The sequence below is a fragment of the Chiloscyllium punctatum genome, chromosome 2, assembly GCF_047496795.1.
Source record: "Chiloscyllium punctatum isolate Juve2018m chromosome 2, sChiPun1.3, whole genome shotgun sequence".
Classification (NCBI taxonomy): domain Eukaryota; kingdom Metazoa; phylum Chordata; class Chondrichthyes; order Orectolobiformes; family Hemiscylliidae; genus Chiloscyllium; species Chiloscyllium punctatum.
In genome coordinates this window covers 11,046,283-11,071,763 of record NC_092740.1, presented here as the reverse complement: position 1 = coordinate 11,071,763, position 25,481 = coordinate 11,046,283, and the positions used below count along the sequence as shown (strand labels likewise).

The window sequence follows — 25,481 nt, the reverse complement described above, 5'->3', positions numbered from 1 at the left end:
AGGCTAAGAATCCTATGAATTTACACACCTCCTGACTCCAAAGCCTATTGGCCAGTCAGGAGTGTGATGAAATACTTCCCACTTGCCTGGAACAGTGCAGGAAAATATCTCACTGCTCTGTCATTATTACTGGGTCAAAGTCCTGGAAATCCCACCCTAACATCATTGTAGGAATAAAAATAACTATAAAATGCACTGCAGCAAGACAGCAACATTTCCTCCACCAGCACCTTCCAAAGTAGGGACCTTGAAGAGCTCAGTGAACAATGACATCAGATACAGGCCATCCTGACTTGGAACTATCTTTTCATTGTCCAAGTGGATGTGGGTGTCCCATGCACAGTCAGCCTTTATTGGCCAGCCCTGGAGAAGGAATGGTGAGCTGCCTTCTTGAACTGCTGTATTCCCTCAGCTGCAGGGACATTCACGATACGGTTGGGAAAGGATTTCCAAGGCTTTGTCCCAGTGACACTGAAGGAATGATGAAATATTCCCATCAGGGTGGTGAGTGTCTTGGAGGGAAGCTTGTAGGTGGAGATGTTCTCCTGTAACCCATGTTCATCAGTGAACAACCATCCCCATTCTGACCTTATGGTGGAGGGAGGGTCATTGACGATGCAGCTAAAGATGGTTAGACCAAGGACACACTAACCTGAGGAACTCCTGCAGAGATGTGCTCTGGAGCTGAGATGACTGATCTCCAAGAAGAACAACCAGCTTCCTCTGTGCCAGGTCTGACTGAAACCCATGGAGGTTTCCCCCCTCAGCTTCCCCCTGGATTCAGTTTTGCTCAGGTTCCTTGATGCTACACTCGCTCAAATACAGCCTTGATGTTAACAACAGGCACATTCGCCTGTACCTGTCTTTTTGTTTTTTCCGTTGTTTCCCTATTATTTACTATCTATGCTACTTAACTCTGTGATCTGCCTGTACTGCTCACAAGACAAAGCTTTTTGCCGTGCCTCGGTACATGTGACAATAAATTCAATTCAATTCGATTCGATTCAATTCGATTCGATTCGATTCAATTCAATTCAATTCAATTCAGTCACTGACAGCTTCCAGCAGTTTAATTGGCCAAATTGAAAATATGTAACATTTCACTGCAAACGAGATACCTCAGTTGTTTTGAGCATGATTTGAATCTAAACAATCAGATTAAATTATCCCCCCGAATATTAAAACCCAATCGAGTTTGAATTTATTGTTTTTGCCAACATCAAACTAATGAGACAATCTGATGTTTGGGGTATATAAAAAAAAAGCAGATATGTTGAAAGTTAGACAGAGAGTAACTGCCATTGAAAAACTGCTGTACAAAACACTCTCAATCAAAGGGACCTTCTTCATATGAAACATCTTTGCAGTGAAAGACAGAAGTCGATCCAGGAGATCTTTAGCTGAAAGAAGAAACACACTGACAATGACAGCCACTGTGTGGTTTTGTAATGAAGCTGATGTAATTTTAATACAGGTGGTTATTGGAACAGTATATTGTTATTGAGTTGGAGGCAGAAAGCAAGCAACTAAGGGAAAGGAAGCTTAGAGTTGGAAATAGTTGTTGTTTAATGTTCACTTTGAGAGTTAAAGAATAATTTGATTTTTTTGTTTAAGTATTGGAATTTGGGAGTTCTCTATCACTTAGACGTTAACAGATTACGATGTGAGATGAGCTTTTCTGGGTGTTTGGTTGAAGTCGCAGTTAAAGTTTCAGTTTGGGGGCTCATCTGCGATTTGGACCGGTTTAGACAGATCCAGTCTGAGATTTGAAAAGATTTGGGTACAAAAGATCCCAGCAGATTTAAACACTTGCCGATTAGTGTCCAAGATTTTTAAAGAAAATGTAGGTGAGAGAATTGATTTATTTTCAGTTATTTGTGGTTGGTTAAATCAAAAGTCGGAGGTCACACCCTTGGATTGTGTATCAGAGGAGAGAGAGAGATCAAATCAGGCAGGTGAGTTAGCTAAACAGCACTGAAAGAGGGTGCAGTGTAGATTGAAGCAGGTGGCAGATAAAAACTCCGGAATTCAGACATTTTCCCGTGGGGATGACGTGTTAGTATTGTTACCAATGGCAGGATATCCTTTCAAAGTCAGGTTCTGTGGTCCCTGACAAATTGAGAAAAAAGTTGAGTCAGGTAAACTATCTGGTAAAGATGCTGGACAGGAAAAAACTATATTGGGTATGTCATGGGAATATGTTGAAACATTATTATAATAGAGAGAGGGGGAACTGGAGGAACAGTGTTAGTTACTGGCCCACAGAGTGAGGAATCAAATCTCATGCTGTGCAGTTTGATTGCCTGAAAATATATTAAACAATGAAGAAGTCCTTGAGGAGTGGGATAGGTTAGTGAACAATCTGTCCCAGGAACAAAGAACCAGTTGAAATGATTGTTGCAGCAGTACAAGGACATATGCAGGAATAAGATGGAGAGGCCTGATCCTCTTGTGCATGAGGTAGAAGTAGGGAATGCTGTTCCAATAAAACAACACACCTATAGGCTTAATCCTTTCAACGCCACACAGGTCCAGAAGGAAGTGGATGCAATGCGCAATGAAGCTATCATCGAACTGAGTCAAAGCAAGTGGAGTTCGATGATCATGTTAGTTGCCAAACCTGACGGGATTCAACAATTTTGCTTGGACCATTGGAAGGTTAAGGCAGTTACAAAATCAAACTCAGATCAATACTAAAATTGGAGGACTGTACAGAAAAATTTGGACAATCCCCTTATATCACAAAGTTGGACTTACTGTTTGGGTATTGTCATCCCTTTATCAGAGAAAGTGAAATAAATTTCTGTGTTTGTCACCCCAAATGGGTTATGTCAATTCAATGTCCTGCCCTTTGGAATGAAGAACACACCAGCCACATTTAAAAGGCTCGTGAACAGAGGTGTGGCTGTGGTAACAAACTGTGCAGTACATCTGGATGATGCAGTGATCTATAGTGAGTCATGGAAAGATCACATGGTACAGTTGGCACACAGCTCTTTGAAGGATTAAGAGAAGCAAAGCGGTAATAAAATTGAAGAAAACACAATTTGTGAAGGCAGAGGAGACATTATTGGGACAATACATCGGGCATGAAATGTTGACCCTCAGGAATGCAAAGACAAAGACCATCGAGGAATTTCCACAAACAACCTCAAAGAAAGAAGTGCTTTGATTTTGGGGACTAAGTGGATTCTACTGGGAGTTTGTTCCAAATGTCAGCAGGGTAGTGACTTCACTCACGGATTTCCTGAAGAAGACCACAACATTTCGGTGGATGGAACAATGCCTGGAGACACTTGACAATGTAAGAGTTGTATTAACCGCGGCACCAGTTTTAGCTGCACCAAATGTTGCAATCAAAGTTGCAATCGATGCTCATGATATTGGTCTTGAGGCTGTACTGCTACAGGAAGATGATGATGGAATTGAATAGCCAGTTGGTTACTTTTCAAAGAAACCCAACACCCACCAGAGAAAAATATTCTACCATCGAAAAGGAATTATTGAGTTTGGTACTGTCGGAACAACATTATCGCAAATTTAATGGATAAATTTTAAATAAGGTTGAACAGATAACAATGTTATACATATGTGTGCGGAAATTAATATGAACTTCAATTAATATCCTATGAATTTCATTGTCATGGGATTAAGAATTAGGCAAAAAATGGAGACATCTTTTCATTATGATGGTCCATTTTTTTTCGGGGGGGGGGTTGTTATGAAGTTGAAGGTGCGTACTGTACCTTTAAGTGAGAGTGAAAGCTGTTCTGCACTGAGAACATGCAGGCACCTGTCACGTGACTAACGAGCAGTCTCAGACTGTACTGGAAAATTGAAAATATGTAACATTTAGCTGTAAACTAGATACCAGTTGCTTTGACCATAATTTAAATCTCACCAATCCGTTTAAATTATGCCCCAGGATACTAAAACACAATCGAGTTTGAATTTATTGTTTTTGCCAACTTCACAACAATGAAATCACCTGATGTTTGGGGGATAAAAAAAAGCAGACATTTTGAAAGTTAGACAGAGAGTAACTGCCATTGAGAAACTGCGATTCAAATCATTCTCTATCAAAGGTACCTTTCTCATATGAAACATCTTTACAGTGAAAGACAGAAGACAACTAAGGGACTTCTTGAGCTGAAAGAAGAAACACACCAGTAATAACAGCGACTGTGTGGTTTTGTAACGAAGCTGATGTAACTTTAATATGGGTGGTTCTTGGAACAGTAGATTGTTATAGAGTTGGAGACAGATAACAAGCAGTTTAGGGAAAGGAGGCTAAGAGTTGGAAATAGATGTTGTTTAATGTTCACTTTGAGAGTTAAAGAATAAATTGATTTTTAATATAAAAGTGAATTTTTGGAGTTCTCTGTTCCTCATACTTTAACAGATGGCGATGCGAGGTGAGCTTTTCTGGGTGTTTGGTTTAATTAGCAGAAGGCTTCACCGCCGTCTCATAACAGCAGCTTCACCTGGGCAATCAGGATGGACAATACATGTACATCATCTGGGCCAGTGATACCCATGATGGAATAAAACAAAAGGAGAAATTAATGAAACAAAGAACATCCTGAGGAAAAACCAAAAACAAAGCTGCAGATGCTGCAAATCCGAAACAAAAATGGAAATTGTCAGAAAAGCTCAGCAGGTCTGGGAGCACCTGTGGAGAGAAATCAGAGTTAACGTTTCAGGCAGAGTGACCCTTCCTCAAGATGCTGAGAAGTTTGACAAGACAGATTCTGAGAGGATATTTGTTCTTGTGAACAGAAGTCAAACAGGGGAACAATTGCAAAATAACGGATTTTCTATGTAAATTGAGATGAGGAAACATTTAATCTCTCAGCTCCTCTTTTAAGTTCATGAAGCAAAGAACCACATGGCTGATTATCCCCCTCCTCCTGCACCCAAATATCTGACTTAATGTAGAAAAGTTTAATCTGGACTCTGAGTTTAAATTAACCTGTGCTCATTTCAAAGGTCACAGGTTGGAGCTGGTGAATGGTTCCATTAGGAATGACACCAGGGGGTTCTCCTTCACACAGAGTGTGGTCAATACTTTGAACGTGTTTGCTGGACAGAGTGAGGGGGAAAGCTGTAAAATCCTTGACCTCATTTAAAGAAAATTAACTTTGAGCAACGGGTGGAGGGTTCTGCATGAATGAATTCAGGAGGGTTCAATGGATCCAATCTGTAAGTACCTTCAGCAGTCACACGGCACCAGGTTATAGTCCAACAGGTTTATTTGAAATAACAAGGTTCAGAGTACTGCTCCTGAATCAGGTGAAGTCCTTGTATCATGTGACTTCTGACTTTGTCCACCTCAGTGCAACACTGGCATCTCCACATCATGGAAATATCTTGTAATCAAGATTTGGAGATGCCGGTGTTGGACTGGGATGTACAAAGGTAAAAATCACACAACACCAGGTTATAGTCCAACAGGTTTATCTGGAAGCACTCGCTTTTGGAGCACTACTCCTTCATCAGGTGGTTGTGAAGTATAAGCTTGTAAGACACACAATTTATTGCAAAGGTTTACAGCTGACGTAACTGAAATTATATATTGAAAAAGATCTGGATTATTTGTTAAGTCTCTCATCCATTGGAATGACCATGTTGGCTTCAATTCTTTTACATGTAGATCACAAAACATTTTTTTAAAAGTTACATTCACAAGTGAAATTTAACAATTGGTGTCTGTCAGCCCAGATAATGTATTGAAGGTGTGAGCTCCCCTGGGTGATACTGTCTGTGCCACAATGTTTAGACTGATTCTAATCGAAAAAAATGAAGTTATAGAATCTTACATAGATTTTTGAGCAAAGTAAAATGTAACTCTGCAAGTACAAATTCACCCCCACAAAATTATATGTGCATATGTGTGTGTGTGTGTGTGTGTGTGTGTGTGGGGCGGGGGTGGGGAAGGGGGGAGGGGGGTGGTTGTGAATGTCTGTGAGGAGTGTGTGCCTGTATGTGAGTGTAAGTATAAAGTCTGTGAGAGGGGCATGTGTGAGTGTGGCAGTGTATGTGTGAGCGTATGAGAGAGGGTTTGCATCAGTGTGTGCGTCCGTAGGAGTGTGTGTGTGTGTGTGTAGCGTGATGCGGTCACTTGTCATGTGACATGAACCCAAGATCCTGGTTGAGGCCATCCCCATGGGTACCGAACTTGGCCAAGAGCCTCTGCTCGGCCAGTTTTTGTTGCTGCCTGTCCCGAAGTCTGCCTTGGAGGATGGTCACCTGAAAGTCCAAGGTTGAATGTCCCAGACTGCTGTATGTGGCAGGTACTCATGCAACTCAGCCAACGTTGTCTATCCCATTCGCTGCAGGCAAGGATACCCTGAGGCATGCTACATTGGTGAGAGCAAGCAGAGGCTACAGCAACGGATGGATGGGCACCGTACAACAATCAACAGACAGGACTGCTCCCCCCCGTCCCCCACCTCCACAGTCAGAGAACACTTCAGCGGTCCTACACACACACACACACACACACACACACACACACACACACACACACACATACACTCCTCTCGACACACATACGGACGCAGATACTCTTTCATACGCTCACAAATACACTCCCACAATCACACATGCTCAGTCTTACAGACTTATACCCCTTTATACTCATACTCACACACGCGTACACTCTTTCACAGACACTCACAGCCACCCCCCAAAAAACACACACACACACCCACACACACACACATATACGTTTGTGGGGTGAATTTGTACTTTCAGAGTTTCATCAAATTTTGCTCAAAAAACTGCATGAATCCATGTAAGTTTCTATAAAGTCAATTTTTAGATTAGAATCAGTCTAAATGTTGTGGCACAGACAGTAACACCCAGGGGAGCTCACACCTTCAATACATTACCTTGGCTGACAGACACCAATTGTTAAAGTTCACTTGAGAATGTAATTTTTAAAAGAAAATTGTGATTTACATATAAAAGAACTGAAACCAACATGGTCACTCACAGACGAGAGACTTAACAAATATCCTGGTCTTTTTCAATATATAATTTCAGTTACATCACACTGTAAACATTTGCTATAAATTCTGTGTCTTACAATCTTATATCCACAATCACCTGATGAAGGAGCAGCACTCTGAAATCTAGTGCTTCAAATTAAACCTGTTGGACTATAACCTGGTGATATCTGATTTTTAATCTTGTAATCAAGGTTTTCAAATTGAGTGGCGAGGAGAAATTTTGATCAGGGTGACTCTTCTTGGGGAATGTCCAGCACAGACCTGTTAGAGATATGAGTGGAGTCTTTAATTGCTCATTTTATTGTGAAGTTGAAAGGAATGTAACATATTGAAATAAGACCTTCTGCACACTGATCTCATCCATTCTGATGTTTGTCCTTTCCTCAGATGTTCAGGGAGACCTCTCAGTGGTGAGTGGGACAGAGGGAGATTCAGTTACTTTACCCTGTATCTTTGAGACCAGATCCTACCCTCCCCTGACCACTGTTACCTGGATGAGGAAGGAGCCCTACCAACACATCGTTACATTTACAGCCCAATCACAGGGAACCTGGACAACTGGACACGGTGGAAATCGGTACGAGCTCATCGGGAACCCAGGGGAGGGAAACGCCTCAATCAGGATAAACCAGCTGAGACTGAGGGACAATCACACTTACCTGTGTCTGGTGGAGTACAGATCAAGAGTCAATCTTTTGTATCTAATCCAGAAAGAGACACGGCTGCAGGTACATGGTAAGAAACCGTTCACACATTCTTCAGCCTGTAGAAGGTGCACAATGAGAGTGGAACAGATTCTGTGAATGTTTTGTGATTTGATTTTCTGCTGAAAGGACATGGAACTAAAACACTAACCCTGTTTCTCTCCATCGGTATTGTCTGCACTGCTGAGTGTTTGCAGCATTTTGATGTTTAATTAAAATGTCTAGCATCTGTAGTATTTTAACTTTGGGATTCAAATTGAATTTTTTTCAATATTTAATGTACTATGCTTTGCTGATATTTTTTAGGTGCTTCTGATGTAAGTATTGAAAGACATTGACACACTGAGAATATTTAGCTCAATCTCCAAATGACCCAAAGTTATACTGACATTAAGATCATTCCCCCAGTGTCCATCTGACTGTGTGAGGCATCCCAGACACGTGGGACCTATCCGAGCCCTGCATTCACCCATGGGCGAAAACAGGAGTTGGTGGTGTACTGTTACTGTCACTGGGTGACTAATCCAGACACCCAATTCTGGGGCCGTGGGTTCAAATCCCAGCAGCAGGTGAATTTTTTTTTGAATCTGGAATTTAAAAAAAAGCTAACCTAATGGTTGCATGTGACCATTGTTGAGATTTAGAAAAGCTGATCTGATTCAATCATACACTTTAGGGAATCTGGGTTAGAACAATAGAACAATAGAACAATACAGCACAGAACAGGCCCTTCGGCCCACGATGTTGTGCCGAACTTCTATCCTAGATTAAGCACCCATCCATGTACCTATCCAAATGCCGCTTAAAGGTCGCCAATGAATCTGACTCTACCACTCCCACGGGCAGCGCATTCCATGCCCCCACCACTCTCTGGGTGAAGAACCCACCCCTGACATCTCCCCTATACCTTCCACCCTTCACCTTAAATTTATGTCCCCTTGTAACACTCTGTTGTACCCGGGGAAAAAGTTTCTGACTGTCTACTCTATCTATTCCTCTGATCATCTTATAAACCTCTATCAAGTCACCCCTCATCCTTCGCCGTTCCAACGAGAAAAGGCCGAGAACTCTCAACCTATCCTCGTACGACCTACACTCCATTCCAGGCAACATTCTGGTAAATCTTCTCTGCACCCTCTCCAAAGCTTCCACATCTTTCCTAAAGTGAGGCGACCAGAACTGCACACAGTACTCCAAATGTGGCCTAACCAAAGTCCTGTACAGCTGCAACATCACCTCACGACTCTTGAATTCAATCCCTCTGCTAATGAACGATAATACTCCATAGGCCTTCTTACAAACTCTATCCACCTGAGTGGCAACCTTCAAAGATCTATGTACATAGACCCCAAGATCCCTCTGTTCCTCCACCTGACCAAGAACCCTACCATTAACCCTGTATTCCGCATTCTTATTTGTTCTTCCAAAATGGACAACTTCACACTTGGCAGGGTTGAACTCCATCTGCCACTCCTCAGCCCAGCTCTGCATCATATCTAAGTCCCTCTGCAGCCGACAACAGCCCTCCTCACTGTCCACAACTCCACCTATCTTCGTATCATCTGCAAATTTACTGACCCACCCTTCGACTCCCTCATCTAAGTCATTAATAAAAATTACAAACAGCAGAGGACCCAGAACTGATCCCTGCGGAACTCCACTTGTAACTGGACTCCATGCTGAATATTTACCATCTACTACCACTCTCTGACTTCGACCGGTTAGCCAGTTTTCTATCCAATTGGCCAAATTTCCCTCTATCCCATGCCTCCTGACTTTGGATCAGTTAGCTGGATGGTTGGTTTCCAAAGCAGTGTGATGCCAACAGTGTGGGTTCAATCCCCACATTGGCTCAGGTGACCATGAAGGACCCTCCTTCTCAACTCTCCCCTCACTGAGGTGTGGTGGCCTTCAGGTTAAACCACCACCAGTTGTCTCTCTCTCTCTCTCTCTCTCAAGAGAAAGCAGCCCATGGTCTGGTAATAATATAACAACTTGATTTAGGGAATGAAATCTGCCATTCACACTCAGTGTCATGTGTTGCCATATGCAGAATCTTGAGCCCTCTCTCTCCATCAGCACCACCTCACACAGACTCAGGGCTGCTCATAATCCACCAACTCTGCACAGTCCACTTCTAACTCTGTATTGGGAAAACAAAACACTGACTGGGTGATTACTTTGCAGAACAGAAATGTTCTGCCCACAAAAAAATGATTCTCAGCATCCAGTTGCCTGCCATTTCCACACACCACCTTTTGGGGACCCAGTGACCTTCTGGACTCAATATTGAGCTGAATAACTTTAGGGCCACAGCACCTTCTCCTACCTCCTTCCCCCAACCCCCACACACCAGGCCTTGTCATCACATGGGCTACTACCAAAACAATCCATTGTCAGTGATGAATGGTCCCCATCAGCAGCTGTTCATTCTCCCAGGCTGACCTTTCCCCTTTTGTTTGTCTGTCCAATTGCTTTTCTCTCTGTCTGGGGTCTGTTTCCACTGAGTGTTTACTCCTGTCCCCTCACCCCCCTCCCCATCTTCAGCCTCTATACCAACCTTTTCCCAGCTATAATCAGTTATAGAGTCATACAGCACAGGAGCAGACCCTTCAGTTCAACGAGTCCATGCTGACCATAATCCCAAACTAAAGTAGCCCCACCTGCCTGCGCTTTGTACATATCCCTCCAATCATTTCTTTTTCATGAAATTATCTAAATGCCTTTTAAACGTTGTAACTGTCCCCACATCCACCATTTCCTCTGGAAGTTTATTCCACATAAACCACTCTCTATGTAAAATAAAAACTGCCCCTTAGAGGCATAGAGTCATAGAGATGTGCAGCATGGAAACAGACCCTTCGGTCCAACCCGTCCAGGCCGACCAGATATCCCAACCCAATCTAGTTCCACCTTCCAGCACCCGGCCTATATCCCTCCAAACACTTCCTATTCATATACCCATCCAAATGCCTCTTAAATGTTGCAATTGTACCAGCCTACACCACTTCGTCTGGCAGCTCATTCCATACAGATACCACCCTCTGCGTGAAGTCTGTTTTATATCTTTCCCCTCTCACCCTAAACCTACGCCCTCTAGTTCTGGACTCTCCAACACCAGGGAAAAGATTTTGCCTAATTATCCTATTCATGCCTTTCGTAATTTCGTAAACCTTTTTAAGGTCACCCCTCAGCCTCCTTCCTTATGTCTTTTTAAAATCTTTCTCCTCTCACCTTAAAGATATGCCTCAGTCTTGAAATCTCCCACATGAGCAAAAAGACACCTGCCATTCACCTTATCTATATTCCTCATGCTTTTATCGATCTTGATAAGGTCACCTCTCAATCTTGTACGCCCCAGTGAGAAATGTCCTAGTCGCTCCGGACTCTTCCAATAACTCAAGGCCTGCTTTATTTGCAACATCCTGGTAAATCTCTTCTCCAGCTAAATGATATCCTTGCAATAACAGGGTGACCAGAACTGGACACAATAGAGGCCTCACCAGCATCCTGTCCAACCTGAACATAACATCCCAACTCCGATTGAAAAAGGTCTAATCAATGAAGGCAAGTGTGCTGAACCACCATATACAGAGATGATGCAAATTTGGAAGAATTCTGTACCTGAATCCCTAGGTCTCTGTTCTTCAGCACTACCCAAGGCCCTACTTTTAATTGTGTAAGTCTTCCCTTTGTTTGTTTTCCCAAAGTGCAACACCTCACACTTATCTTAAACTCCATCTGTCACTCTTCAGCCCATTGACCATTTGATTAAGATTTTTTTGTATTCTAAGATAACCTTCTTCACTGTTCAATATTCTATCAATTTTGGTATCAACCACAAACTTGCAAAACATGCTCTTTGTAGTCTCTTCGAAATTGTACATATAAGTGACTGATAAAAGTGGGCCCAGCACTGATCCCCGTGGAACACTGCTGGTCACAGGCCTCCAGAACAAAACCCTCCCTCCACCGTCACTCTCTGTCTTCTGCCTTTCAGCCAATTGTGCATCCACTTGCCAAGCTCACCCTGAATCCCATGGGATCTAACTTCACTAATTAGTCTACCATGCGGAGCCTTGTCAAAGGATTTACCAAATTCTAAGTAAACAATGTTTACCCCTCTGCCCTCATCAATTTTCATGTTTACTTCTTCAAAAACCTCCATCAAGTTTGTGAGACACGATATCCCTTGCACAAACCCATGCTGACTATCCCGAATCATTCCTTGCCTCTCCAAATGCATATAAATCCAAACTTTCAGAACAACTTACTCACCACCGAAGTCAGACTCACAGGTCTGAAGTTCCCAGGCTTCTCCTGACATTCCTTCTTGAACATGAGCCACTCTCCAGTCATTCAGCACCTGACTGTTATTTATGGATGATACAAATGTTCCTGGAGGGGGCCCAGCAATTTCCTCTTCACTTCTGACAATGTCCTGGGATTGAGTAGATCACGTCTCAGAGATATATATTTATATTTTCAAAGACCTCTAACAATTCCTCTTCTGTATTACAAGCTGTTTTCAAAACATCAATATTTATTTCTCAGAGTTCTCTAGCCTCCAATTCTTTCTACACAGTAAAAACTGACACAAAATATTCATTTGATATCTCTCCCATCTCCTGAGGGGTGGCATGATGGCTCAGTGGTTAGCACTGGCACCAGGGACCTGAGTTCAATTCCAGCCTCAGGCAGCTGGAGTTTGCGTGTTCTCCCTGTGTGGTGAGGGTTTCCTCCCACAGTCCAAAGATGTGCAGGTTCGGTGAATTGGCCATGCTACGTTGCCCATAGTGTGAGGTGCATTAGTCAGTGGAAATGAGTCTGGGTGGGTTGCACTTTGGCAGGTCGGTGTGGACTTGTTGGTCCAAAGGGCCTGTACATTTATCCCTTCACCTAACACTACGGTCAATTTTAGCTTAGCCAATTCACCAAATGTGCACATTTTGTGGACTGTGGGAGGAAACCGGAGCACCCGGAGGAGACCCACGCAGACACGGGGAGAATGTGCAAACTCCACACAGACAGTCGCCTGAGGCATAGAATTGAACCCGGGTCTCTGGCGCTGTGAGGCAGCTGTGCTAACCACTGTGCCACCGTGCCGCCCACATTGTAGGGAATCTAAAACACAAAGGCAATCTCTTTGTTTTTTAAGGAGACTTACACTCTATCTCTTGTTGCTGTCTTGGTCTTAATGTACTTACACAATCCCTTTGGATTATCCTTAACCTTATTTGTTGAGGTTATCCCATATCCTTTCTTTGACTTCCTGATCTCCCTCTTATGAATGGCCTGACACTCATTATACAGTGCAAGAGATCCATTTGGACCCAGTTGTTTATATTTAGTGTATGATTCTGTCCTATCCCTGACTGGAACCTCTATCTCTTTATTCACCCATTGTTCCCGAAAGCAGTACAGTTGAAACCATCCTTTGTGAACGGTCTTTTCAGACTCAGAAGAGATCGCAGTGATCCAAGAATCTGAATCCCTGAACATTACACCACCTCTTCTGCCATTGATTTGTCTCCTTTATCCTTTTGTTCCCTCATCTGAGCTTGGCCCTGGGAGTAAATTAGAGATTACTACTTTTGAGGGTCTAGTTTTTAAATCTTCTACCTAACCTCTGATATTCACTTTGTAAAGCTTTTATTCTTTCCCTTCAATGTGTACAAAAACTTCCAGTATCTCACTCTTCCCTTTAACAGAATGTGTCAAACATTTTGCAATGTCCTTAATCCTAGCACCAAGAAAACAGTATAATATCCTAGATTCATGCTCACTGCTGCGGAACCTCCTATCTGTGCCCTTGACAGGAGAATCACCGACAACAATTATTCTTTTAAATTTGTCAAACCCCTCCAAACATAAGATTCATTCTTACAGCCCAAGATCTGACTGTCCCTCCTAATTTCCTCTGAGAGACTATCCTTTCAACAGTACGAGAGATTTCTGAACTACCTTCTTACCTTTCCTGACAGTCATCCTTCTATCTGACTGATCCTGCTGTGTTATCACCTCTCAAAATCTACTGGCCATCTAACTCTGTGTCTCTTGTATGCCTGCAATGTCATTAAGTCTAAAAAGAAGCAACTTACAATAGCATATTATCTCTAAAATAAACTACCTTTCTTTATCCAAAGATAAACCTTTCTTTATCCAAAGAGTTAATATTAAGCACAAGTGGTCCAGCCCCAGCTATCAATGTTCTGATTAAAAATAAAATCCCACGTGTCAGCCTGTCCAAGAGGTGTGTAAACACAACTAGGTTTGAAACAAAACATTCCTCAGCAATTAAAAAAAAAAATTGCTTTAGTGAGTTTAAAAACATCTCTCTCATAATTTCATAGTGGAAAAAGACTGAACAGTCCACATGTGGGCCTGTCCAAAACTTCCATTGAGAAAACTCCATTTCATAAAAAATTGTGTGAGGTTGTTTTGCTTCTTTTGCATTTTTGACGAGAAAAGAGCTAAAAATGAATCAAATAAAAAGCTTATATTAATGAAATTTAATAAACGTAAGAAATCTCAAAGTAAATCTGGAAATAAATCTGAATCTCAGGAGCAGCTGCAAGATCCACACTCCTCTCGGTCCACCTTTTTTGATCATTTTATGTCTGAAGATGTGTCACTGGACCCAAAACATTAACTCTACTTTCTCTGCAGAGATGCCACTGTACCTGCTGAGTTTTTCCCACAATTTCTGTTTTTGTCTCTGCCATCCTTACTTGGTCAGGTCTCCAGGACAGGGGTTGACAGTACATCAGTATTGAAGAAGGGTGTTCACTGTGTCAGGCCAGTGGAAGCGAGTGTGGGTCCTGGAGGTTGGGTCAGGGGCTGTGTGAGGAACAGCACTAGGTCCCATGATTTCTGTAAAATCTTTCAAATAACCGAGGTCAGGCTAAACAGCCTATCGAATCCCATCTTCTGCCTCGCTCTCCTTAACAAAACCATTCTGTCTGCCTTTGATCCATCTCCATCTCTTAAGTGTAGATGAATTCTGCCCCTCAGAATTGCTTCCATAGTTTCCCTACCACTGAGGTTAGACTGACTGGCCTGTAGATACCTGGTTAATCCCTTGCTCACTTCTTGAATCATGGTACCACATTGGCTTTCCTCCTGTCTTCTGGCACCTCTCCATCTGCAGGTCTAAGCTCCATCTGTATGACCTGAAGTCTTCTCTTTAAGCTTTTCTACAAGATTAGCAGATTATAATTAGCAAAAACTGTTGTCTCATTAATTCCATATCAGACATAAATTTCAAAGTGTTGAAGAGCTGATAGCAATGTTTCCTTTTCCATCGTTAAGCAATGTGAACCGTCCAGGTAAGAATAACAAATTTCCTTCCCGAGAGTTTATGGTCATCATGAGATTCTTAATTCCAGATTTAAAATAAATGAAACTCGACGATGGAGGGCTTTGAACTCCATTACCCCAGAAAATGACCTGGATCTCTAGATTTATAGCCTCCTTACAAGACAACTCTGCTATTGCACCCCCGAGTAATGGCAGTCACTTGTCTTGAGTGAACCACACAGAATCTTCACTTTTCAGTACAATACTGAGCAATGACCTTGTTCCTGTCTTTCTTCACTGCTTCAATATGTGGTTTTGTAGCAATAATCTTCCCTCATGGAATCTCCTAGTAAACCACTCCAATCTCGTACAATTCATGTCAATCTTTTTTCGAAGCTTTTCCAATGTCGTTGGGTCTAGCTGCCTCTGGCTTCAGCACTGTAACCTATCGGGCCATAAGGGAGGGAGGATTGCTGGGTTGTCACGGGGAGTCAGTATTCTGGTCTTGGTGAGCTAAGTGATCTTGACATTGAGCTTATGTCCTGTTCAATATGTAGGACATTGTTGTGGTGCAGTGGGGAGTGTCCCCACTTCAAGTCACATTTTGCCTTCAGCCTACTCAGGACTCTACCAGAGATTGTCATCATGAATGGATCCTAATTCGCTAGATGGCCCTTTAAGAGAAAGTTGGGAGTCAATTATAACACTTTATTACATAGGAGATGTTGTGACAACATACACCTTAAACTGCTGTCAATCATTACATACTTCATCAGCATATGATGGGTCAGCCCCATGACTTGTTAGACAGTCTGAAGCAGCAAAATCGAAGTCAGATTGACAATAAACATCACATCCCAGTCAATCAAAATATTCCCTTCACATAAAAACACACATTATTGTTTCACATACACACTGATCCTGTGTGTGCCTGTTATTTTTGCATCGAAGAGAAGAACATAATAAAGGGATAATTGAACAGAGATATTTCAAATCATACAATCTTTAGATAGAGTGGATAGAATGTTTCCCCTTGAACTTCACAATTGGAGACATCAGAATAACTGAGGTCAGAATGGATTTGGGCCAAAGGGAAGGCTGAGGGAAGATTTGATTGAGATGTTCAAACTCATGAAGGGTCAGGATAGTGTCAATAGAGAGACTGTACCCACTCATGAAGGCTCAGGATAGTGTAGATAGAGAGAGACCGTACCCACTCATGAAGGGTCAGGATAGTGTAGATAGAGAGAGACTGTACCCACTCATGAAGGGTCAGGATAGTGTAGATAGAGAGAGACCGTACCCACTCATGAAGGGTCAGGATAGTGTAGATAGAGAGAGACTGTACCCACTCATGAAGGGTCAGGATAGTGTAGATAGAGAGAGACCGTACCCACTCATGAAGGGTCAGGATAGTGTAGATAGAGAGAGACTGTACCCACTCATGAAGGGTCAGGATAGTGTCAATAGAGAGACTGTACCCACTCATGAAGGGTCAGGATAGTGTAGATAGAGAGACCGTACCCACTCATGAAGGGATCAAGAACTAGAGGGCACAGTGGGATGGCAGTTTATAAAATATTATTGTTCACTCAGAATGTGGGTTCAAAAGTGGAGTGAAAAGAGATTTTAGGTTTCAGTTCAGTGAAAGTGACTTGTTCATTTGAAACAAAGGGTCAGAATGTGATCTGGAACATTGAAGTAAAGACACTGAGAAAGTGTCTAGATTAGATTAGATTAGATTACTTACAGTGTGGAAACAGGCCCTTCGGCCCAACAAGTCCACACCGCCCCGCCGAAGCGTAACCCACCCATACCCCTACATCTACATTTACCCCTTACCTAACACTATGGGCAATTTAGCATGGCCAATTCACCTGGCCTGCACATCTTTGGACTGTGGGAGGAAACCAGAGCACCCGGAGGAAACCCACGCAGACACGGGGAGAACGTGCAAACTCCACACAGTCAGTCGCCTGAGGCGAGAATTGAACGCAGGTCTCAGGCGCTGTGAGGCAGCAGTGCTAACCACTGTGCCACCGTGCCGCCCATGTCCTGGAGATAAGTGACCTGGAGCGTTCATTGCTGAATATTTACCAAGGTGAGTTTTACAGTCGATACAAACAGATTTTTGAATACCACCAGTCAGCTGAGTTCAGAAGAACAGTAGTCGGAAGAATAGTTGTTTTAAAAAAATTCCGAAAGTCTCCAGGTTGAGAGTTGTAAAAAAATCTCCAGATCATCAGCGTTGAAAATAAGTCTGAAGCTGTTTCAGTACTCAAAGGAAGAGGGAGAGAAAGAGTCAATGAGTTGGTTTATGTTAATGCATTTCATAGAGAGACAGAGAGAATCCTATCTGGTGAAAATGCTGAGATTCAGTTGAGTGAGACATCCTTAAGTGAAGCTTACTGAAGTCACTGTAGACGACATCAACTGTATTATTCTCATCTTCATACCTAGACACCTCCTCTAAGATTCCATCAAATCCAACTCAATCAAATTCCTTTACAAATTCATGCTAAATATCCTGGATTAACCTTTGTCTCTCCAAGTAATGATTCATTCTGTCCCTCAGAATGATTTCCAATATTTTCCCCACCATTGATGTTGTCTTCACTGGCTTGTACTGTCCTGGTTTATCACGACCACCCTTGAACAATAGGGTAACAGGTAAAGGGATGATTGGCAAGTGAAATCACAAGGGTTCAGAGACACTGTCCTCCTGTTAGAGTGAAGGGTAAGGCCAGTAAGATGAGGGAACAATGGATGAGTAAATATATTGAGGCTCTGGTTAAGAATATGAAAGAGTCATGTCTTAGGTGTAGACAACTGGGATCAAGTGAATCTCTTGAAGAGTGTAAGGGGTATCGGGGCATTCTTATGAGGGATATCAGGAGTGCAAAAAGTGGACATCAGAGAACCTCAGCAGATAAGGCTGAGGATAAGCCAACGATATTCTACAAAGTCATTAGAAGCCAGAGAGCAACCAGGGAGGGAATAGGGCCTCTTCAAGATCAATGAGGTCATCTATGTGTAGAACCAGAGGAGAGGGGGGAGATATCCAAAACAAATTCATGCTAAATATCCTGGATTAACCTTTGTCTCCTCCGTTGTTCTTTAAAAGCTTCCTAGTCAGAAGTGACAGTCGGAAGTGACAGGACTTCTGTTGAATAAAGGGAACTATGGAGCTATGAGGGAGGAGCTGGCCAAAGGTCAATGGTGCAATACCTTAGCAGGGATGACCATGGAGGAACAATGGTGGATATTTCTGTGTATAATACAGAAGTTGCAGGATCAGTTCATTCCTAAAAGGAAGAAAGATCCTAGGAGGAGGCATGGGTGGCCGTAGCTGACGAGGGAAGTGAAGAAACATATAAAGTTAAAAGAGAAAAAGTATAACATAGCAAAGATAAGTTGGAAAACTGACGATTGGGAACCTTTTAAAGATCAACAGAGGATTATTAAGAAGGAAATACGCAGGGGAAAAATGAGGTATGAAGGTAAACTGGCCAATAATATAAAGGAGGATAGGAAAAGCTTGTTTAGGTATGTGCAAGGCAAAAAAATGGTTAGGACTAAAATTGGGCCCTTGAAGTCAGAAACAGGGGAATATATTACGGGGAACAAAGAAATGGCAGAAGAATTAAATGGGTACTTCAGATCTGTATTCACTGGGGAAGACACAAGCAATCTCCCGGAGGTAACAGTGGCTGAAGGACCTGAACTTAAGGGAATTTATATTTGCCAGGATTTGGTGTTGGAGAGACTGTTAGGTCTGAAGGTTGATAAGTCCCCGGGGCCTGATGGTCTACATCCCAGGGTACTGAAGGAGGTGGCTCGGGAAATCGTGGATGCGTTGGTGATTATTTTCCAGAGTTCGATAGATTTGGGGTCGGTTCCTGAGGATTGGAGGTTGGCAAATGTTCTACCACTTTTTAAGAAAGGTGGGAGAGAGAAAGCAGGAAATTATAGACCAGTTAGTCTGACCTCAGTGGTGGGAAAGATGCTGGAGTCTATTATAAAGGATGAAATTATGGCACATCTGCATAGTAACAGGAGAGGACAGAGTCAGCATGAATTTATGAAGGGGAAATCAAGCTTGACTAATCTTCTTGAATTTTTTGCAGGTGTAACTCTGAAGATAGATGTGGGAGATCCAGTAGATGTAGTGTACCTGGACTTTCAGAAAGCTTTTGATAAAGTTCTACATAGGAGGTTAGGGAGCAAAATTAGGGCACATGGTATTGGGGGCAAAGGACTAGATTGGATTGAAAATTGGTTGGCTGATAGGAAACAAAGGGTAATGATAAACGGCTCCATTTCAGAATGGCAGGCAGTGACCAGTGGGGTACCGCAGGGATCCGTGTTGGGACCGCAGCTTTTTACAATATATGTTAATGATATCGAAGATGGTATCAGCAATAACATTCGCAAATTTGCTGATGATATAAAGCTGGGTGGCAGGGTGAAATGTGATGAGGATGTTAGGAGATTACAGGGTGACCTGGACAAGTTAGGGGAGTGGGCAGGTGCATGGCAGATGCAGTTTAATGTGGAAAAATGTATGGTTCTGGATTAGTGGTGCTGGAAGAGCACAGCAGTTCAGGCAGCATCCAAGGAGCTTCGAAATCGACGTTTCAGGCAAAAGCCCTTCATCAGGAATAATTGCTGATGAAGGGTTTTTGCCCGAAACGTTGATTCCGAAGCTACTTGGATGCTGCCTGAACTGCTGTGCTCTTCCAGCACCACTAATCCAGAATCTGGTTTCCAGCATCTGCAGTTATTGTTTTTACCATAAATGTATGGTTATCCACTTTGGTGGCAAGAACCGGAACGCAGATTACTACCTCAATGGAATCAATTTGTGTAAAGGGGCAGTACAGAGAGATCTGGGTGTTCTTGTACACCAGTCAATGAAGGCAAGCATGCAGGTACAGCAGGTAGTGAAGAAGGCTAATAGCATGCTGTCCATCATACCAAGAGGGATTGAGTAAAGAAGCAAAGAGGTTCTTCTGCAGCTGTACAGGGAACTGGTGAGACCACACCTGGAGTACTGTGTGCAGTTCTGGTCTCCAAATTTGAGGAAAGACATTCTGGCTATTGAGGGAGTGCAGCGTAGGTTCACGAGGTCAATTCCTGGAATGGCGGGATTACCTTACACGTAAAGATTGAAGCGACTGGGCTTGTATATCCTTGAGTTTAGAAGGCTGAGAGGGGATCTGATTGAGACATCTTAGATTATGAAAGGATTGGGCACTCTGGCAGCAGGAAACATGTTTCCGCTGATGGGTGAGTGCCGAACCAGAGGACACAGCTTAAAAATATGGGGTAGACCATTTAGGACAGAGATGAGGAGAAACTTCTTCACCCAGAGAGTGGTGACTATGTGGAATGCATTCCCCCAGAGGGCAGTGGAGGCCCAGTCTCTGGATTCATTTAAGAAAGAGTTGGATAGAGCTCTCAAAGATAGTGGAATCAAGGGTTCTGTAGATAAGGCAGGAAGAGGATACTGATTAGGAATGATCAGTCATGATCATATTGAATGGTGGTGCAGGCTCGAAGGGCAGAATGGCCTACTCCTGCACCTATTGTCTTTTGTCTATTGTCTATTGTCAAATATTTTGCACCAGTTTTTACTGTGGAGAAAGAAATTGATGCAAGGGAACTCAGGCAAATAAATATTAATGTCTTGAAAGCAACTCACTTTACTGAAGAGGAAGTGTTGGAGGTCTTCAAAAACATAAAAGTGGCTTTGTGCAGGGGAAATCATGTGTCACAAACTTGACTGAGCTTTTTGAAAATGTAACCAAAAGACCAGTGAGGGCAGAAGGGGAGATATTGTTTACATGAACTTGTGTAAAGCTGTTGTCAAAGTTCCACATGGTGGACTAATTAGTGAAGTTAGGTGGCATGGGATTCAGGGAGAGAATGCCAGTTGGATACAAAATTTGCTTGATGGTAAGAGACAGAGTGTAGTGATGGAGGTTTGTTTTTACATTGATCCATGAGACCGCATTTGAGGAACATTCTAAGATATCATCCATCTTATGTCAGTGATTAACTCCTTCATCAATGTTGCAACACCCCCTCCTCTTTGACATTCCCCCTACCCCTACATGTCTCATCTCACAGTTCAATAGCCCAAAACATTGTGCTATCAATCCTGTCACACCCTCAACCATGTCTCTGTGATAACAACAATATCTCATCCCCACTCATTAATCTACACCCTCAGCTCGTCTGCCTTACTCGCAAGTAAATGCCATCCAGCCATGCCACACTCCCTTATGCCCTCACTTGACGATATTCACACTGCCTTCTGGATTTACTTGGATTGCCTTCTCAATGTCAGTTAGCTCAGTTGGCTGGACAGTTGGTCTGTGATGTGGAGTGATGCCAACAAGGGATGTGTAATTCCCATATTGTCTGCGGTGACCATGAAGTTCGAATCTTCTCAACCTTGCCCATTGTCTGAGGCAGAGTGACTCTCAGGTTAAATCATTACCAGTCATAACTTCCTTTAACGAGATAGGAGTTCTCTCGCACAATGATGAGTTTACTTTTTTACTTCAGTTTACTTTTTTTCCATCTTCATGTCTGTCTGTCTCCACCTCCACCCCCACCCCCACAATGCTTCCACTGCATCCCCCATCCCTCTGCTGTGACTGATGAATGGGCCAGGTTGCTGAAGGCTGGCTGGGTAATAGAGTAGAAAGTGATGGGAAATAGAAAAGGTTCTGCAGAGAGGGCCCTGAGTCCTGCTCTTCAGATCACTCTGGGTCTCCTGGAACAATGGAGAGTTCAGATAACTCTCAGGCACCAAACCCTCTCTTCAACCAAGAGCAACAACCCCCCACAGTCTAACCTCAGGATGTTTACAAACCACCTGAAGCCCTCTGTTGTATCCAGCCCGAAGCTCATTCCACTCTGTCACTAGTCTGTTCAGAAACCACTATTGTATCATATTATATCTTTTCTCACTAAATAACAGATTCAGTGTTTTACCTCACTGTTTGGTGTCTGTGCTGTGTTCATATCCTCTCTCTCTCTCTCCCTTCACAGCGGATTCTGCTAATGGTTGGTCAATGACAATCGCGGATGAAGTGAGGGCTGAGGAAGGAGGCACCGCTGTCTTACCCTGCAGCTTCACCCACCCTGACACTAACCTCACACTCACCGGCTCCATCTTATGGTACAAGGAGGAAACACGAGCTTTAATCTTTAAGTGGACGGTTCCTGGTCCAGACCATTCCCAGGGTGAGCTGTGTGAGAATGTGATACAGTGGGACGGTGGGAATCGATTCAGATTCGTGGGGAACCTCAGCAACAAAGATGCCTCAATAATGATGGAGGGACTGAGCCAGGAGGATGGTGGTTCCTATCGGTGTCGTGTGGAGCTCAATATTGACAAGTTTGGATCTGGAAAAGGAACACGCCTGAAAGTGGAAGGTGAGGAACAACGTTCTGATGTGTCACTGCCCTGACAGCTCAATGGGGACAGGCTCCACCTGGTCTGGGAGCTCTTGGGTTGGCTCCTTCTCCTGGGCTCTTCCAGTTGGTCTCAGGCAGGAGGCAGTGAGAAGGACAGAGACAGAGAGGCACAAAGAGAGAGAGAGAGAGAGATAGAAGGAGAGAGAGAGAGACAAACAGAGAGAGAGAGAGAGAGAGAGAGACATGACTGGAATTTAGAGACCATTCCATCACCATCTTTGAAACCTCCCACAGTCACATTCGTTCATTATCACGTTCAAACTGGCTTCATTGCTCTGGGATGGGGAACAGAGAAAACATCACTGACAATCCAAGCTCCAAGATCCCCACCAATGAGGGTCCAGCTTTATCAGCATTGGGTGAGGACAAGAGAGACCTGGCACCTCCTGAACCCTCATTGGATGAGCTCATCTCAGGGTGAAGGAACCCTCAGCTCACATTGGCTGAGAACCTCACTGTTGCTATCCTCCCCCTCTATTGGCTGAGGAGAAAATGGGGGGAACTGTCCTTGCCAGAGGCTAATGTCCTGGGGATTGTGGCAGATTGTGAAATTTGAATTTGAAAATATCTAGAACTGAAAACTAGTCTAATAATGACTGTGTAACCATCACCATTAAAAAAAGAATCTGGGTTAATCATGTCCTTTTGGGAGGGAAATCTGCTATCCTTCTTGAACTGCTGTATTCCCTCAGCTGCAGAGACATTCACGATACGGTTGGGAAAGGATTTCCAAGGCTTTGTCCCAGTGACTCTGAAGGAATGATGAAATATTCCCAAGTCAGGATGGTGAGTGTCTTGGAGGGAAGCTTGTAGATGGAGATGTTCTCCTGTGTCCCATGTTCATCAGTGAACAACCATCCCTTCTTCGGACCTTATGGTGGAGGGAGGGTCATTGATGATGCAGCTAAAGATGGTTAGACCAAGGACACACTAACCTGAGGAACTCCTGCAGAGATGTGTTCTGGAGCTGAGATGACTGATCTCCAAGAAGAACAACCAGCTTCCTCTGTGCCAGGTCTGACTGAAACCCATGGAGGTTTCCCCCCTCGGCTTCCCACTGGATTCAGTTTTGCTCAGGTTCCTTGATGCTACACTCGCTCAAATACAGCCTTGATGTTAACAACAGGCACATTCGCCTGTACCTGTCTTTTTGTTTTTTCCGTTGTTTACCTATTATTTACTATCTATGCTACTTAACTCTGTGATCTGCCTGTACTGCTCACAAGACAAAGCTTTTTGCCGTGCCTCGGTACATGTGACAATAAATTCAATTCGAATCGATTCCATTCGATTCAATTCAATTCAATTCAATTCAGTCACTGACAGTTTCCAGCAGTTTAATTGGCCAAATTGAAAATATGTAACATGTCACTGCAAACGAGGAACCTCAGTTGTTTTGAGCATGATTTGAATCTAAACAATCAGATTAAATTATCCCCCAGAATACTAAAACCCAATCGAGTTTGAATTTATTGTTTTTGCCAACCTCAAACTAATGAGACAATCTGATGTTTGGGGTATTAAAAAAAGCAGATATTTTGAAAGTTAGACAGAGAGTAACTGCCATTGAGAGACTGCTGTACAAAACATTCTCAATCAAAGGGACCTTCTTCATATGAAACATCTTTGCAGTGAAAGACAGAAGTCGACCCAGGAGATCTTTAGCTGAATGAAGAAACACACTGAGAATAACAGCCACTGTGTGGTTTTGTAATGAAGCTGATGTAATTTTAATACAGGTGGTTATTGGAACAGTATATTATTATAGAATTGGAGGCAGATAGCAAGCAGTTAAGGCAAAGTTAAAAATCACACAACACCAGGTTATAGTCCAACAGGTTTAATTGGAAGCACATTAGCTTTCGGAGCGACGCTCCTTCATCAGGTGATTGTGGAGATCTCGATTGTAACACAGAATTTATAGCAAAAATTTGCCGTGTGATGTAACTGAAATTATACATTGAAAAATTGATTGTCTGTTAAGCCTTTCATCTGTTCGAATACGGTGATAGTTTCACTTCTTTCATGTGTAAATCACAAAACCTTTTTTTTAAAGGGCATTCTCGGTTTAGCTGTTAACAGTGGTGATAGCTAGACAATATGTTGAAGGTGTCAGCCCCCTGTGTTCTCTGTCTATGACCTGATGTTTAGATTGACTCTAATCTAAAAAGTGAGACAACAGAGTTTTACATAAATTCATGCAGTTTTTGAGCTCAGAGTTCTACATGAATGTATGCAGTTTCTGAGCAAAGTGCAATGTAACTCTGCAAGTACAAATTCACCACACAAAATATATGTGTGCATGTGGGTCTTTGTCTATCTGTGTGTGTGTGTCTGTCTGGGATGGGGGTTGTGAGTGTGAGAAAGTGAATGTGTGTGTGTGTGTGTGTATGTGTGTGTGTGTGTGTGAGAAATCAGTTAAGGGAAAGGAGTCTTAGAGTTGGAAATAGTTGTTGTTTAATGTTCACTTTGAGAGTTGAAGAATAATTTGATTTTTTTGTTTAAGGAGTGGAATTTTGGAGTTCTCTCTCACTCAGACTTTAACAGATTACGATGCGAGGTGAGCTTTTCTGGGTGTTTGGTTTAATTAGCAGAGGGGTTCACCACCATGTCGTTACAGTTTGGGGGCTCAACTTCGATTTGGACAGGTTTAGACAGATCCAGTCTGAGATTTGGAAAGATTTGGGTACAAAAGATCCCAGCAGATTTAAACATTTGCCGATTAGTGTCCGAGATTTTTAAAGAAAATTTGGGTGAGAGAATTGATTTATTTTCAGTTATTTGTGGTTGGTTAAATTAAAAGTGAGAGAAATGGCTCTTAAAATTGCTGAAGACGTTCTGTGGTTTGAAAATGGTTCCAAATTTGCCAAGAAAGTTTAGAAAGACAGCAGAAGACCATAATTTTAGAATTAGCATTGAGGTTAGAACATAGAACATAAAACATAGAATAATACAACACAGTACAGGCCCTTTG

At 42.8% G+C, this 25,481-nt stretch overlaps 1 protein-coding gene across 1 annotated transcript in view; it reads left to right on the top strand.

Annotated features, from left to right (window-relative positions):
• The window catches only part of LOC140493737 (junctional adhesion molecule-like), a 36,747-nt gene extending 14,247 nt beyond the window's left edge, over positions 1-22,500 (top strand). The window contains exons 3-4 of the mRNA XM_072592557.1: positions 7,401-7,748; positions 22,079-22,500. Coding sequence (XP_072448658.1) covers positions 7,401-7,748; positions 22,079-22,500 — 770 coding nt within the window. The remainder of the gene's footprint in view (positions 1-7,400; positions 7,749-22,078) is intronic.
• The last annotated feature ends 2,981 nt before the right edge of the window (positions 22,501-25,481 follow it).